This window comes from Artibeus jamaicensis, unplaced genomic scaffold (genome assembly GCF_021234435.1).
Source record: "Artibeus jamaicensis isolate MK-2021 breed Jamaican fruit bat unplaced genomic scaffold, CSHL_Jam_final contig_311, whole genome shotgun sequence".
Lineage (NCBI taxonomy): Eukaryota > Metazoa > Chordata > Mammalia > Chiroptera > Phyllostomidae > Artibeus > Artibeus jamaicensis.
The window spans coordinates 7,781,400-7,795,198 of NW_026521717.1; the positions used below are offsets into that span (position 1 = coordinate 7,781,400).

At 41.6% G+C, this 13,799-nt stretch overlaps 1 protein-coding gene across 1 annotated transcript; it reads left to right on the forward strand.

Annotated features, from left to right (window-relative positions):
* The first annotated feature begins 2,198 nt into the window (after positions 1-2,198).
* On the forward strand, positions 2,199-11,631 carry LOC119046192 (cytochrome c oxidase assembly factor 1 homolog). Its single transcript, XM_037141137.2, is given in 6 exon segments — positions 2,199-2,259; positions 2,262-2,291; positions 4,064-4,156; positions 6,981-7,129; positions 10,186-10,262; positions 11,280-11,631. Coding segments are annotated over 6 exon segments (507 nt in total). The 5' UTR covers positions 2,199-2,201; the 3' UTR covers positions 11,380-11,631.
* The last annotated feature ends 2,168 nt before the right edge of the window (positions 11,632-13,799 follow it).

A 13,799-nucleotide genomic window follows, 5' to 3' on the forward strand; every position in this document is an offset into this window, starting at 1 on the left:
TACCTGTCCTTTCATATTTATTATAAGAAATGGTATTAGTGCATATAAATTATCCTGCATTGTGCCTGGCCCAAATAGTTCCCAGATGTGGGTCAAGGTAGGCTAGCCATGTCACCCAGAGAAAATGAAGCAGATGGGTAGAGTATGCCTGGAGTGGGTCTGCCTAGCAGAGTTAGAAAAGAACTACAGTTCTTTTAATAAATTAAAAGATTTAATATATTAAATTTAATATATTATTTAATATAGTAAAAGTGTGTTAATATATTAATAGTACTGCTGGGAAGGTCATAGGCCCCTGGGTTCATGAACAGGACTGTGGCCTTCCTCCTACTTGAGTTGCCACTATGCCCACTTCTAGCATTTTAAAATGAACCATGGTTTTAACAATTTGGGTGTAGTGGTGAAGAGAAAAAAATTACTTTAGTTGACCCAGCTTGTAAGACATAGCTCAATACCAGAGATAATACAATGTGAGAAAACCATGCCACCTGTAAATCAAGGACTTTTATGTGTAGTTTGGTTCATCTTTCACAACTAGGTTTAAGGATGAGTATCTTGCTGAGAGGGTCTTCTGAGCTCATCTCTTATTAAACAAGGATTTTATATCAGGGACTGGCAAATCTCTACTTGAGGCTCCCGTCATCTGACCTGGCCCCCTAAGGTGGTGCCTCTAGCCCAGTGTCAGAATCCCTGGGAAGACATCTGTTTCATATTGCCACAGGCTCTTAAATCTTTCAAGATATTGTGGATTTAAGTGTTGTGTGTGGCACAGATAGAGGAATAACTATTTCTACTCTATAACTTCCCGGGACCCCTAAGTTGGGGTTGTCAAACTCATTTTCACGGGGGCGGGGGGGGGGCACATCAGCTTCATGGTTGCCTTCAAAGGGCTGAACAGTTAAGGGCTGAACAGTTAAGGAGTAGTTAAGGAGTTGAAATTACATTCAGCCTTTGAAAGCAGTGACAAGGCTGATGTGGTCCCTGGTGAAAATGAGTTTGACACCCCTGCCCTAAGGGATCACCTGATCAGTCTTTGGGACATGCCCTGACTTTCTGTGCTTCTTGTAGACCACTGGTTTCTAAGCTTGGCTGCATATTAGGATCAGCTGAGGAGGCTAAAAAACACTTATGCTTAGATCCCACCTGCCTAGATTCTATTTTAAGAGTCTGTCATGTGGCCCTGGGTTTTGGTGGGGTTTTGTTGTTGTTGTTGTTGTTGTTGTTGTTTTGTTTTTAAGCTTTTCAGTGGATTCTGATGTGTGGCCCAGGTTGAGATCCCACCACCTACTGCTTCTACCCTCCCTGGTCAGATTCTGCCTGTGATTCAAATCCTGTGTTCAACACCATAGTGAACCCCCTAGTGAATCTACCTGCAATTTCTTCATCTAATCAGGGGCTCCAGGGGCAACAAACATGAGGAGCCTCTACCCTGTGCCAGCTTATGCAGCACATTGGCTCTAGAAAGGGATTTAGTACTTCAAAATAAAATTTTAAACCATTGGTCTTTGGGGGCCTGAGTCACCCTTTGTGTGTAAAAACAGCTGTTTTATAAAATGGGTTGCAATACTTTCCTCTTGATTAACTGTAAATCAAAAAGTCTTCCTTTAATTCGCTGTATAGTAGACTAATTGAATATGAGCTTCTTGCAGATTTTCACGTGAAATTTATATTTTTCAATTCTTGTCAAAAGCTTACTTCTAAAATATACCCTTCCTGAAGGAGCCTAAAAATCTATCTGTAGTTCTCTATTGTGCCTTTTTGAAATATTTTTTTCATGAAGTTCAGGAGCGACTGAGGACTGTTGATTCAAGACAGCTGATGGGGCAGGTAAAATGAAGCTAGTAATAAAAAGGCTCAGACAGGGCCTCTTTTTTTGCCCTCTTGTCCCAAGCTCATGACCTCTCTTGATACATGGAGACCAGGTGGATCATGACTATCTCATCTCCCCATTGAATCAAGATAGCCCCTCAGATCTTGCCACTGTCTCCACTGTTTTGGCTACTTGTAAAATTCTGTTTATTTTTTTCTTGGACAGTGATTGTGGCTTTCACTATAGGATATTATAAAAAATAGTCATTTGAAAGTTGTGAACTTAAAAAATATATACTGAGGGTTTTGTTTGCAACACCTGCCACTTCAGAGAATCCTTTTCTAAGGAAGAATGAAAAAGATCTTTTTCAAACTTGGTGTATTGCTAGGAAATGTCATATTCCTCCTCAGCTGCTGATTTGCATTACCCCGTGGACATTGTGGACCTACCAGCTGTTCAGTCTCTCCTTTCTGCTGGGAAGGTATGAAACTCAGTGTCAAATCTGTGGCTACCTTAAAGAAATGTCTAGTGCATGACAGTGCTTAATTTTGTGCACTAACTTTACCCCAACAGTGTTTCTCTTAAAATTATTTTCCACTTGTCTTCATTTCCTCATCTGTTTATTTATTTTTTCTCTTCTAATGTATGTATCCGTATATGCCCTGTCATCCTTCTTGGAATAAGCTGGTGTACATACTAGCAAATAAATAAGAACTATCCTAAACATTTTAAGAAACTGTCATTTTTGATCCACTCTTACTACCTAGGTCTTAGCTCTTACCTTTGCTAATACATACAGAAGTCTCCTGTCTGGGTCTCCTGTGTCATTTCTCTTCCTGTCAGAATCCATTCACTTGCACGGTTTTGTCCAGCAGGGTGCATGGCCTTTCATAGCAGTGATAGCCTCCATTTTCAAACTCATTTCCTATATCTCCCCACCAGATCTTCACAGTGTTGCAGGTCTTGCTTCTGCCCCTCTGTCTTTTCTTGCTCTATCTACTAATGTGAAGCCCTTCCTCCACTCCTTCACCTTTCTTGGCTCAGAGTCAGTTTCCTTTGCTGATCCCCTCCAGGCAGAGCTGACCACTTCCTGGGTATTGCTTCCTTTACTGGTGCACATCACTGGTCACACTAACCAGCCTGCTTCTCATTCATAAGCACAAATTAGAAAAAGGTGCCCACTCCTTCTTCAAGACACTTTATAGTATTTCCAACTGTTGGAAAACCATCTTAATAAATACAGGGTGGGGCAAAAGTAGGTTTAGAGTTGTTCATATGGAAAGTAGTGGAATAACTCAACTTTAATTAACTGCCTCCTATTATGTAATCTGTTTTACAACAAGTGACTGACTAAATGTGGACTGGATCAAGGTAAGAATTCTGGGCTAACCCTCCACACATACCTACATTTAGGTGGTCATGTCCCCCCAGGGGAAGCTGGCACCACCTTTACCCACCAGTCAATGTGTAACTCCATGACACCATCCCGTAAACTATAAATCCACAGGACAAAGGACCAGATGCCTTGCTGCTCTCGCTTTTGCTTGTTCCCTTCTCTTCCACCTTAGCAAGGCCCATTCTCTTCCCTGAGGACATGCTACTAATAAATCCTCCTTTACTAGTATGCTGACTGACTTGTTGATCTGTAATGCTTTACTGTGTGAGCAAAAAGAACTGAGTTTTTCCTCACAGTAGTCCCAGGGATAGAACACTTCCAGATATGAAAGAAAGCAGTCAGTGACCATTTGGGCCCATTTGAAAGCTCACAAGATTAGCTATTGCTGAAAAGGATAAGCTTCTTGTTTATCAGCTGACATGACACAAAGTGGCTTTGCTTCCTGGCTGTGCTTCCAGGGTAATGCAGGACTTGGCATACAGATTGGGTTCTGCCCTCAACTATAAACTGCCTCCTATCATGTATCTGTTTTACAAGGTGATGACTAAATGTGATCTGGAGCAAGATAAGAATTCTGGGCTAACCCTCCATACATACCTAGGGCTGTACTGAGTGCTTGCTCTGTGCTCAGCCATACCCCTATGGCCTAGGTTCTGGATTTAGTCCTCAGAACGGCACTTTTGCTTTGGCTTCAGACCAGCCCTGGTATTCTAAAAGGAAGGAAAAGAGGAAAGGTGGCCCCTTGCTAGTTTATTCTTTGCTTTATTTTTACCCATTGGGACCTAGCCCAGGCAAAGGCCCTTCATACAAACCTGAATCTAACAATAAGTTGACATCTTTTGTTTTTAAATTTCTAGGAATCAGGATGCCAGTGCCTCTGGGAAAACTGGTCTTTTTTACCAGTGTGATGACTAGTGGGGGCTGTGCCCTTGTGTATTACCTTGTACAAAGTAAGTATCCAGCAAACTGCTTGAGGCATGGCCTCCTCCTACCTCTCTTATCCTTGTTCCTCCATCATAGGAAATACTTCAGATGCTTTCTGTAAAGAAGAAAGTAGGAGAGGGCTATTTTTAGAAACCTGTATACCATTCCATTCCCTGTAGTTTCCTTCTTATCCTATAATCCCAATTTTCTTAGGAAGCTCAATTTCAAATAAAAGGACCCAGTTTGTTTGCACCAGAAGCATTGTAAAAACTGGGATAGGCACAGGAGATCCAAGATTTCTGAGATTATATAAAGAACATAGAGAAGGTGGAATACCAGATGGTTTACAGGTGAGGAAAACTGGTTGTATTTCTCAAGTGTTCTCAGCCTATTTGCCCTGCCATTCTTTAATGTTGATGTAGTGAAGGAGGGGACCCTGAGCAAGGGATGTCTCTGGTAAGAGTAGAAAATGAAAGGAGAGTCCAGAATGGAAAATCTTGATAAATGTGGCTTCCAGTCCCACTGCATTGAAATTTGAATTTGTAAATACAAGCCACAGTTATTGTGAGCAACTGGGACATTTAAGGTCATTTAGTTGCTGCAACTTGTGAAGCAGCAGCAGTTTTTATTCAGAATGACTTTCTTTGAAGCTTCACGCCCTCCCAGCTTGCATCTTCACCCTGACTCTATAGCATTTTCACTTCCTGCCAGAATGTTAGAATCACCAACAGTCAGCCAAAGAGAACATGGTCTCCTTTCCAACCTTTCTTTCTGACCTTCTTTCAGTTGGCCCAGAGGCCCTTGAGTTTAGAGCTGACCTAGGAAGAGCATTCCCAGGGATAATTCAGACTGGAGTAGTTCAACATCCTTTCCCTTCTGTCAAAGGAGTAGAGGCAAAACAAGACAAGAATGGGTGCATTTTACAGGTTGGGAGATTCACAGTCTTTCCCCCTTAGGAAGCTGGAGTCAGCCAATAGACAGCCCAGCTAGTCTTGCAGCCAATTAGTTGAATCTCAGCTCCAGTTTTTGACTAGTTGTGTGGCTTATAGAGGAGTTCTTTACTTTTCTGTGCCTCAGTTATCTGTGTGATGAGTGTTAATATTAGCGTTTATGCATGAACCTGTGAAAATAAATCTCACAGCCTGTGAGATGGAGAGAATCATTAAGATACATGAAATATTGAGAACAATATCTAGGCATGGAAATCCTCAATAAAGTTCAACTGTCTGGACCCAGCATCTGCTACTCCTTTTCCTGTCAAGGCTGGCACATTTTTCATTCCCACAGTGAAACCAGAAAAGTTGGCATTCATGTTGCCTGTCACTACTAGAACCAATAAAATAAGTAGAGACAGGGATTGAATTGTTATAGACTTTATTCAGATAGCTGGCAATTTGAGAGAACAGTGGGTTATGTTTCCTAAAAGACCATCTTACATTTCAAGCCAAACTCTTGTAAGGAGAAAAAAGTATAGGTAAAGGATTTGGAATTCACAGAAAAAGAAGCATACGTAAGGATTTGGGGATTAAGGAAAAAGGTTAATCAGATAAAAGCTTCCATTGACTGATGGTTCTTTATCTGTGTCCTGAACTGTGGAATATCTCTCCCTGGAGCACAGTGCCTCAGATACCACTTGATTGCTTGCTGTTCTCCTGTGACATATAAATGTCAAATTGCTTGTGGTCTCCTGGAGTCAGGGTGGGTCATATTTTCAGTTCCTGAAACAGTAACTTTGTACATGCATTAATTAGTTACTAAGCCTATTAACCTTATTAATAGTTACTTAAAACTAAAATTTTCTAATTCTTGAGTTCCTCCATCAATAGCATCCCCTGCAGTTGCACGTCTGAGAAGCAGAACAGGAGGGGTCTTTTCTTTTTTGCCTCTTTAGTCTCAAAGTGCCTTTCCCTTTTATTTATGTGGTTGGGTATATAAGAGGGAAGCTTTTTCTTGTCAAGCCAGAAACCTTCCTTGGGAAGCCTACTTTTGTTTCTGCCTAGTACCATACACCTTTAGGGAGGTGTTTCCTGGAGTTCCTGTTAGACTTTGGGCCAAGAACAGTACCTGAAACAAAGCAGGTTATATGTTTTATCTGCATAAGATGTCTACATAAATCTGTAAACTTGAAGACTGGTATTTTAATGTTCTATTTCTGGCCTGTGGGTTTTCTTGTTATTGATGTTGTGGTATGTTTTATGCTGGTTTATCAGGACCTTCATCTTAATGAAAGAAGCAGTGTTTAGAAGTTAGTCATAGATTCTGGCCCCAGCTCTGCCTTGAACTAGCATTGTCACTTTTAGCAAATCATGGTATCCTAGGTCTTGAGAACCACAGGAGCGTTAGTGAAGATCTGATCAAACCCCTTATCAGGGGTGTTAAACTCATTTTCACCGGGGGCCACATCAACCTCATGGTTGGCTTCAGAGGGTCAAATGTAATTTTCGAATTGTATAAGTGTAACTACTCCCTAACTGTTAAGGAGTTGAAATTATATTAGGCCCTTTGAAGCAACTGCCAGGCTGATGTGGCCCCTGGTGAAAATGAGTTTCACACCGCTGCCTTAGATGAAGAAATCAGAGATGAAAAAAATGAGGCACAGAAAAGTTAAGTATCTTGCCCAGTATCATCTGCCACATCTTCACAGATCCTGATTTTGTAGACTTTTGTTTTGGAGTCTCTAAAATGGATGGTTTAGAGTAGGTTGTCCCTTATTCTTCCATCCATAACTTTCATATTTGTTTCTGTTTCCCTGTTGCACATGAATTGTATCATTTAACTATCTACAGAGAGTGTACCGAACCAAGTTCAATAAATAACAACAAAAATAAAACAATTGTCTTTCCCACTTAGAAACTTTTTCCAGGGCTTCCTATTACCAGTTGGCATTGGAGCAGCTGCATAGCCACTCTGAGGCTCTGGAAGCTCTAGGCACTCCTCTCAACATTCACTATCTTCATCTCACTGACAAGTACAACTTCGTGGACATTGCTGATGCCCAGGTAACATGCTCCCCCCAGATGACTGTAGGCTAGGTGCCTCCTGAAGGAGAGGAGGTGGCCACCAGAATCCAGAGAGAGTCTGGGAGGAAGCTGCAGTAAGGATTTGGGATAGGTAAAGCTACCATGTAAAACTGTCACTAGGGATTACTTGAGATCTATTAAAATTGTTTACAAAAATTTATTTTCATGTTTTTTCTATTTTAGACAATTGATGTGGCAGGGAATGCAATGTTTGTGCTCAAGCCCCTATCTTTAACTGGTTAAGAACTAACTAGTAGTAGTTATCCACCACTTATTTCAGCTTTATTTCACCACTTATTTAAACTTGATATCTACAACTAGTTAGTTAACATTCATTCAAATGTAAAGAGCTTATTTAAATTTAGTTTTGAAGCTTATTTATTTACATTGATTGCATGGAATGCCAGTTCATCTTTTCCAGCTGTATCATATCTTTTTTTAATATATATTATTGATTATGCTATCAGAGTTGTCCCATTTCCCCCCTTCGTTCCCCTCCACCCTGCGCACCCTCTCCCACTCACATTCCCCCCTTTTAGTTCATGTCCATGTGTGTTATTTATAAGTTCTTTAGCTTCTAAATTCCCCATACTATTTTTACCCTCCTCCTGTCTATTTTCTCCCTACTATCTATGCTACTTATTCTCTGTACCTTCCCCCCTCCTCCCCGGCCCACTCCCCTGTTGATAACCCTCCATGTGATCTCCATTCCTATGGCTCTGTTCCTGTTCTAGTTGTTTGTTAGTTTGTTTTTGTCTTTGTTTTAGGTGTGGTTGTTAATAATTGTGAACTTCCTATATTTTACTGTACCTGTTTTTTCTCTTCTTTTTCTTAGGTAAGTCCCTTTAACATTTCATATAATAAGGGCTTGGTGATGATGATGTCCTTTAACTTGATCTTATCTGCCCTTCCATTCTAAATGAAAGCTTTGCTGGATAGAGCAATCTTGGATGTAGGTCCTTGTCTTTCATGACTTGGAATACTTCTTTGCAGCCCCTTCTTGCCTGCAAGGACTCTTTGGAGAAATCAACTGACAGTCTGATGGGAACTCCTTTGTAGGTGACTGTTTTCTTATCTCTTGCTGCTTCTAGAATTCTGTCCTTCATTTTAATCTTGGGTAATACAATTATGATGTGCCTTGGTGTGTTCCTCTTTGGGTCCAACTTCTTTGAGACTCTTTGAGCTTTCTGGATTTCCTGGAAGTCTTTTTTTTTTGCCAGATTGGGGAGGTTCTCATTTATTATTTGTTCAAATAATTTTTCCACTTGTTGCTCTTTCTCTTCCCCTTCTGGTACCCCTATAATTAGGATGTTGGGACATTTAAAGATGTCCTGGAGGTTCCTAAGCCTCCTCATTTTTTTTAATTGTTTTTTCATTCTTTTCTGTTTGGTTGTTTCTTTCCTCCTTCTGGTCCATTCCATTGATTTGAGTCCCAGTTTCCTTCCAGTCACTATTGGATCTCTGTGCATTTTCCTTCATTTCACTTAGTGTAGCCTTCATTTTTTCATCTAATTTGTGACCAAATTCAACCAGTTCTGTGAGCATCCTGATCACCAGTGCTTTTAACTGTGCATCTAATAGGTTGGCTATCTCTTCGTTGCTTAGTGGTATGTTTTCTGGAGCTTTGATCTGTTCTTTCATCTGGGCCATTTTTTTTTTTTTTTTTGTCTTGATGCATCCGTTACATAGTGAGGGGCAGAGCTTTAGGTGTTTATCAGGGCAGGGCAATCCACATTGCTGGGTTGTGATGCTGTATGTGGGGCAGGGGTCTGAGAAGGAACAATCTCACTTGCTCCACTCTCTGCTGGATTTCAGTCACTTCCCCCTCTTCCCCCAAGAAAACTGGGCCCTCCTGATGTTGATTTCCATGTGGGCGGGTTTGTGTATGCTCCAGGACCCTGTGAGTCTCTCCAGTGAACTCTCCTGTGAGGCTGGGAGTCTCTTCTGGCACCTCAACCCCCACAGTTGTTTTCATTTGGTGTTTTGAGGCTTTATTTCCCTGCTCTGGGACCCTGGGTTGCCTGGTCTGTCCTACTCCCCAGTTTCACCTAGTTTATCTGTGCATGAATGTGGGACCACCTGGGTCCACCCGCTGCCACCTTGCATACCCGGAGTCTTCTGCCTGGTGCCTTGGGCCCAGGGTCTGCCAGCTACCGCTTTTTTTTTTTTTGCTGCGACCCTTCTCTGCCAGGCCACCCGGCTCCACCCCTCCTAAGACCACCCCTCCTAATGGTCTAGATGATGTGTCTACTTTAACTCTTTGGTTGTCAGACTTCCATATACTTCAATTTTCTGTCAATACTGGTGTTTTTTTTGTTTCTAAATTTTTGTTGTCCTTATTTTGGTTGTGCAAGGAAGCACAGTTTGTCTATCCATAGCTTCATCTTGCCTAGAAGTCCTCTTATATCTTCTTTTATAAGTCAGCTGTTAAAACTCACCAAAATATGAGTAAGCATGTATATCATTTAACTAGAGTTTAATATTTGTTTAGAGCCCCATTTTTTGAGGTAAAATTTACATTCTGTGAAAGGTACAAATTTTAGTGTACTATTTGATTTTTAACAAGTACAGTGCAAGCCCTTATCTAGATGTGGACAGCTCCCGTCACCCTACAACTTGCTCATTCTGTTCCCAGTTGGTTCCTTCTCACATCTTTCAGCCCCAGGAGAGGCAATCGCTTTTCTGATATTTTTTCCCAGTGTACTTACCTGTTCTAGAACATGGAATCATGCTTTATAGACTGTTGGGTAAGGCTCTTTCACTTAGCATGTTCTTGATATTAACTGGATTTTGAAATAATCATTGCAAGTTCCCAGAGCATTTAGTTTTGGCACATAAGGTCTCCTTGCCAAATAAGAGGGCTGCCCTTGACCTCACCAAACCATCCAAAGAGAGGCAGGACATTTGGAGGAAGCCAGATAGAAAACCAGCTGAATTCTCCAGGTTTTTCTCTAGTTTTTATAGGGTTAGCGCTAGAAAGTATCATTTTGTCATCTCTTAAGAGGACAGTAACATATCTCATTTTACATCCACAGTTGAAGATTCCTGTCTCTGGATCCAGGTCAGAGGGCCATCTTTATGTTATTTCATCCAGAGATGCCCCCTTTAACAGGTATTATGGGAAAATGGGTGGGTATGGAGGAACAGAAGAACCTTCTGATGGAAACAGTCCCGATTCCCATTTTCATTTGTAGTTACATAATTTTGGTAATATGAAGTACTTCTTCAAAGTTTGAAAAGTTTCATAGCCTGGGCAGCAAGCCAGTGTTTTGACTCTGAGCTTAGTTCAGACATTTTATCCAGTGCAATCTGCCACAGTGTCCACTCCTTAGTCTACTGAATTTCAAGAACTTTACACGTACAGCGTTGGTCTTTGATAATGTTACAGCTTCTAAAACTACTGCCTCAATCATTACAAATAAAGATATGGTTTCCTATTCTAGGATTATTCAATACATTTTTTATATAAGTTTTCCACCCCATTAATTTGTTTTTCTTATCTAGTTGTCATAGCTATATTTACTCAGCACTCCTGCCAAGCTTCTTTCAGAGATGTTAGCTATTTAGCCAGGATGTGTTGTAATTCCCCAGGATAAAAGTGACAGACAGCCCTTAGGCAGCTCCCATGTGCCTCCCCCTAGGTTCATTGGCTCCAACGCCTGGTGTTAGTGGAGAAGTTGGCCTTCACTAATTGAAGGTCAGAGTGAATTAGGAAGTGGGGAATAAGTTGCTCCTTCTCTTTCCTGGTGCCCCTTTAATTCACCCATCAACCTTTTACTATTAAACTTGCCTCAACAGTGATGCTGGTTAAGTAAGGAGAACCTATAATAAAATGTTAAAACTTTATGTAAACCTAAATTTATATCATAAAATAGTCTTTAAAATTTGAAGACAGTATTCAAACAACTTCATTTTTTACTTTTTCATTAATTTTAGAGAAAAACATTGACTTGCTGTTCCATTTATTTATTTATGCATTCATTGACTGATTCTTGTATGTTCTCTGACTGGGGATCCAACCTTCAACTATGGCATATTGGGATGATGCTTCAACCAACTGAGCTATCTGGCTAGAGCTTTATTTCCTTTATTTGCCAGTGTTTTCTGGATTACTTTTGGTTTCTATCAGGTGGCATCTTCAAGAGGTCTTCTTAGAGCTCAAGGATGGTCAGCAGATTCCCATGTTCAAGCTCAGAAAGGAGAATGGTGATGAAGTAAACAAGGAGTAAATATTGAAAAGACCCAGCTTTCTCCAAGCATAGGCTACCCTCATTAACATGTACCCTCCATGACTTTGATTCAGTTTTCTAGTCATCAAGAGGGATGATTATATATGCTGGCATCTGATAGTTTTGTTTTAATTCTAATTTGACCATAAGGAATGCTATTAATGTTTTATTTAATCAGACAAACATTTACTCAAAGTTTATAATTATTTGAAAGTTCTCTGTACAAAAACCTGAGTAAAATCACCAGTATTAATAAAATGTTTCTTGAATTTTGCTTGTTCTCACCTCATTTTGTTTCGTGCCCCAAACACTCCTGTCCTGCAGTTGTTCAAGGCCAGGCAGGTTCCCACGCGACTTGGGCATACAGAAGAAAATGCCAGAGATGTTGGGATATCTGACAGGCCTTTATTCCGGGGTGGGGCTGTCCACACACAGCACAAGCCATGAGTTGCACCGCAGAAAATTCCAACTCCTTTATATACTAAGTGCATACAAAGCCGGCTGCATGTCAGTGTAGACTATCACTGGTTATATAACAGATAAACCTTGATTCTGCACGTGTGGGCCCTTAAGCACAGTTGTAGAAACACTGCTAAGTCCTGGTTCCTGGAATATCCGGGTCTGGGAGCCCGACTAATTCCATTTTCCCTTCATTCCACCACTTCAGGGTTCCTCACCATATAATCTGTGTAAGGGATGTCTTCCACAAGGATCCTTTAGCAAGCAAGAGAAGAGCTCTGCACCCAAATGCTGCAGTAGCAGTACAAGCTGCAACAGCAAGCAACCAGAACAGAAGCACTGCTGCCCAAGACAGCAAGGACCCACCACCATTCAGTAGTTAAGGATGCCCAGCATTCCTTCAGGGGATCACCTGTTAGGTGTTCCATAGCATGGGTCTCACTGGATATCTGGAGTGCACACACAGCTTTCAGCCCCAACTAGGGCACATACCCTGCCTTGTGATGCAGCAAGCATGTCTGAGGCCATGCTATTTTGTAGGGCAACTTTTCTCGATACACTTCCTCATTTAAGAGGCTCAAGGAATCGCGTTGCATTTAACACAGGAGCAGTGTACAAAGCCAAAGCCGTTATCTCAGCCTTAGTGACTATAGAAGCAGCTTGAGGAGAAAAGATGGCTAAATGGGTAGTACCATCAGGGGTATGCTTTATCCAGTGTTGCGCCTTAAATGCTTCCCAATGGGCTGGTTCATAAGAGTTTTATGAACTCAGGAACATGAGGCCACCCCCAGGTACAATGGCAAGTCCAATTTCCAGGCAAGTAAGGCCACCCATATTAGCCATACACCCAGAGGGCCCCAGTGGGAACTGCAGCCCACAAGTTATTCTGTGCCTCCTGGTAATGCATAAGAGTATGCTTCTGACACAGACCTATTGGAGTCCAGCCTACTTGGGCTTGTCCTTTGATGTTTTCAATACAGAGCAGGGCTGGTCCAGCCAACTCCATGGTCTCAGCCATGAGCCAACATGAGTCATCCCATATGGTGTATCCAACTAATGGCTGAGGCTGGTCAGACCATTGCTCTGCGCCAGTGTTGTGGTCCACCAGGAATGTGCACTGTTCCACTGGTGTCATAACCAAATCCAATTTGCTATGGAAGCCAGAGGGATGCACCATGGGAGGCTGGCACCGTGCTAAGGGGATTCAGTGTAGATTCAGCATGCTGATTGGTTAGCCACTGAGGCCTAGGTATATACCTAGTCAACTAAGGTGTTAGTTTGTATCCTGTGGGCGAAAAGACAAAACAGTTATTGTACTAACAATGGCAAATTACAACCCTCAGGCAAGGTACAAGCAAGTTTCTGGCCGAGGGGGCCTCCCTGGGCACAAACACCATACTTTTCTCACTTTGACTAGGGATCCAGCACCTACTTGCAATAAGAGTGGACAAGTCATAATGGGTCATAGGGATATCACAAAGGAGTTGTGGGGAAGTGTTTCATGGTCTGCTGGCTCTGTGTATGTCACTTTTAAGATTGGGAGTCATGTCCCAATCATCCAGGGTACTACTATTTGCAAGTTTCTACCTCTTGTTCCCAAGGAGCAGCAAAAGCTACCCAACGCATGTAGGAGGCCTTTATCTTTCAAGTCCATGTCCAAGTGGCAATTTGTCCATGCTCCAGGCCCTCAGGTGCTGCGGACCAGCCGCAGCAGAGTCCAGGGATTCCCAAAGGTGGGTAAGGCATCGGCAATGGGTAACAGACAAAATGCCTCAAAGGACAGTGAAGCTCTGTTCTGTTTATTGCAAGTACAAGCAGGTTTTTATATTTTCATTTTAGGTAGTGATTAACATTTGCAGTGTAGCATAATCAGTTAAGCAGAAAAAATCAATACAAAGGTAACCAGGAAAAATATGAAAGTTCCCATAGATTCAGTTATAATAAACAAAGATTATTTTGAC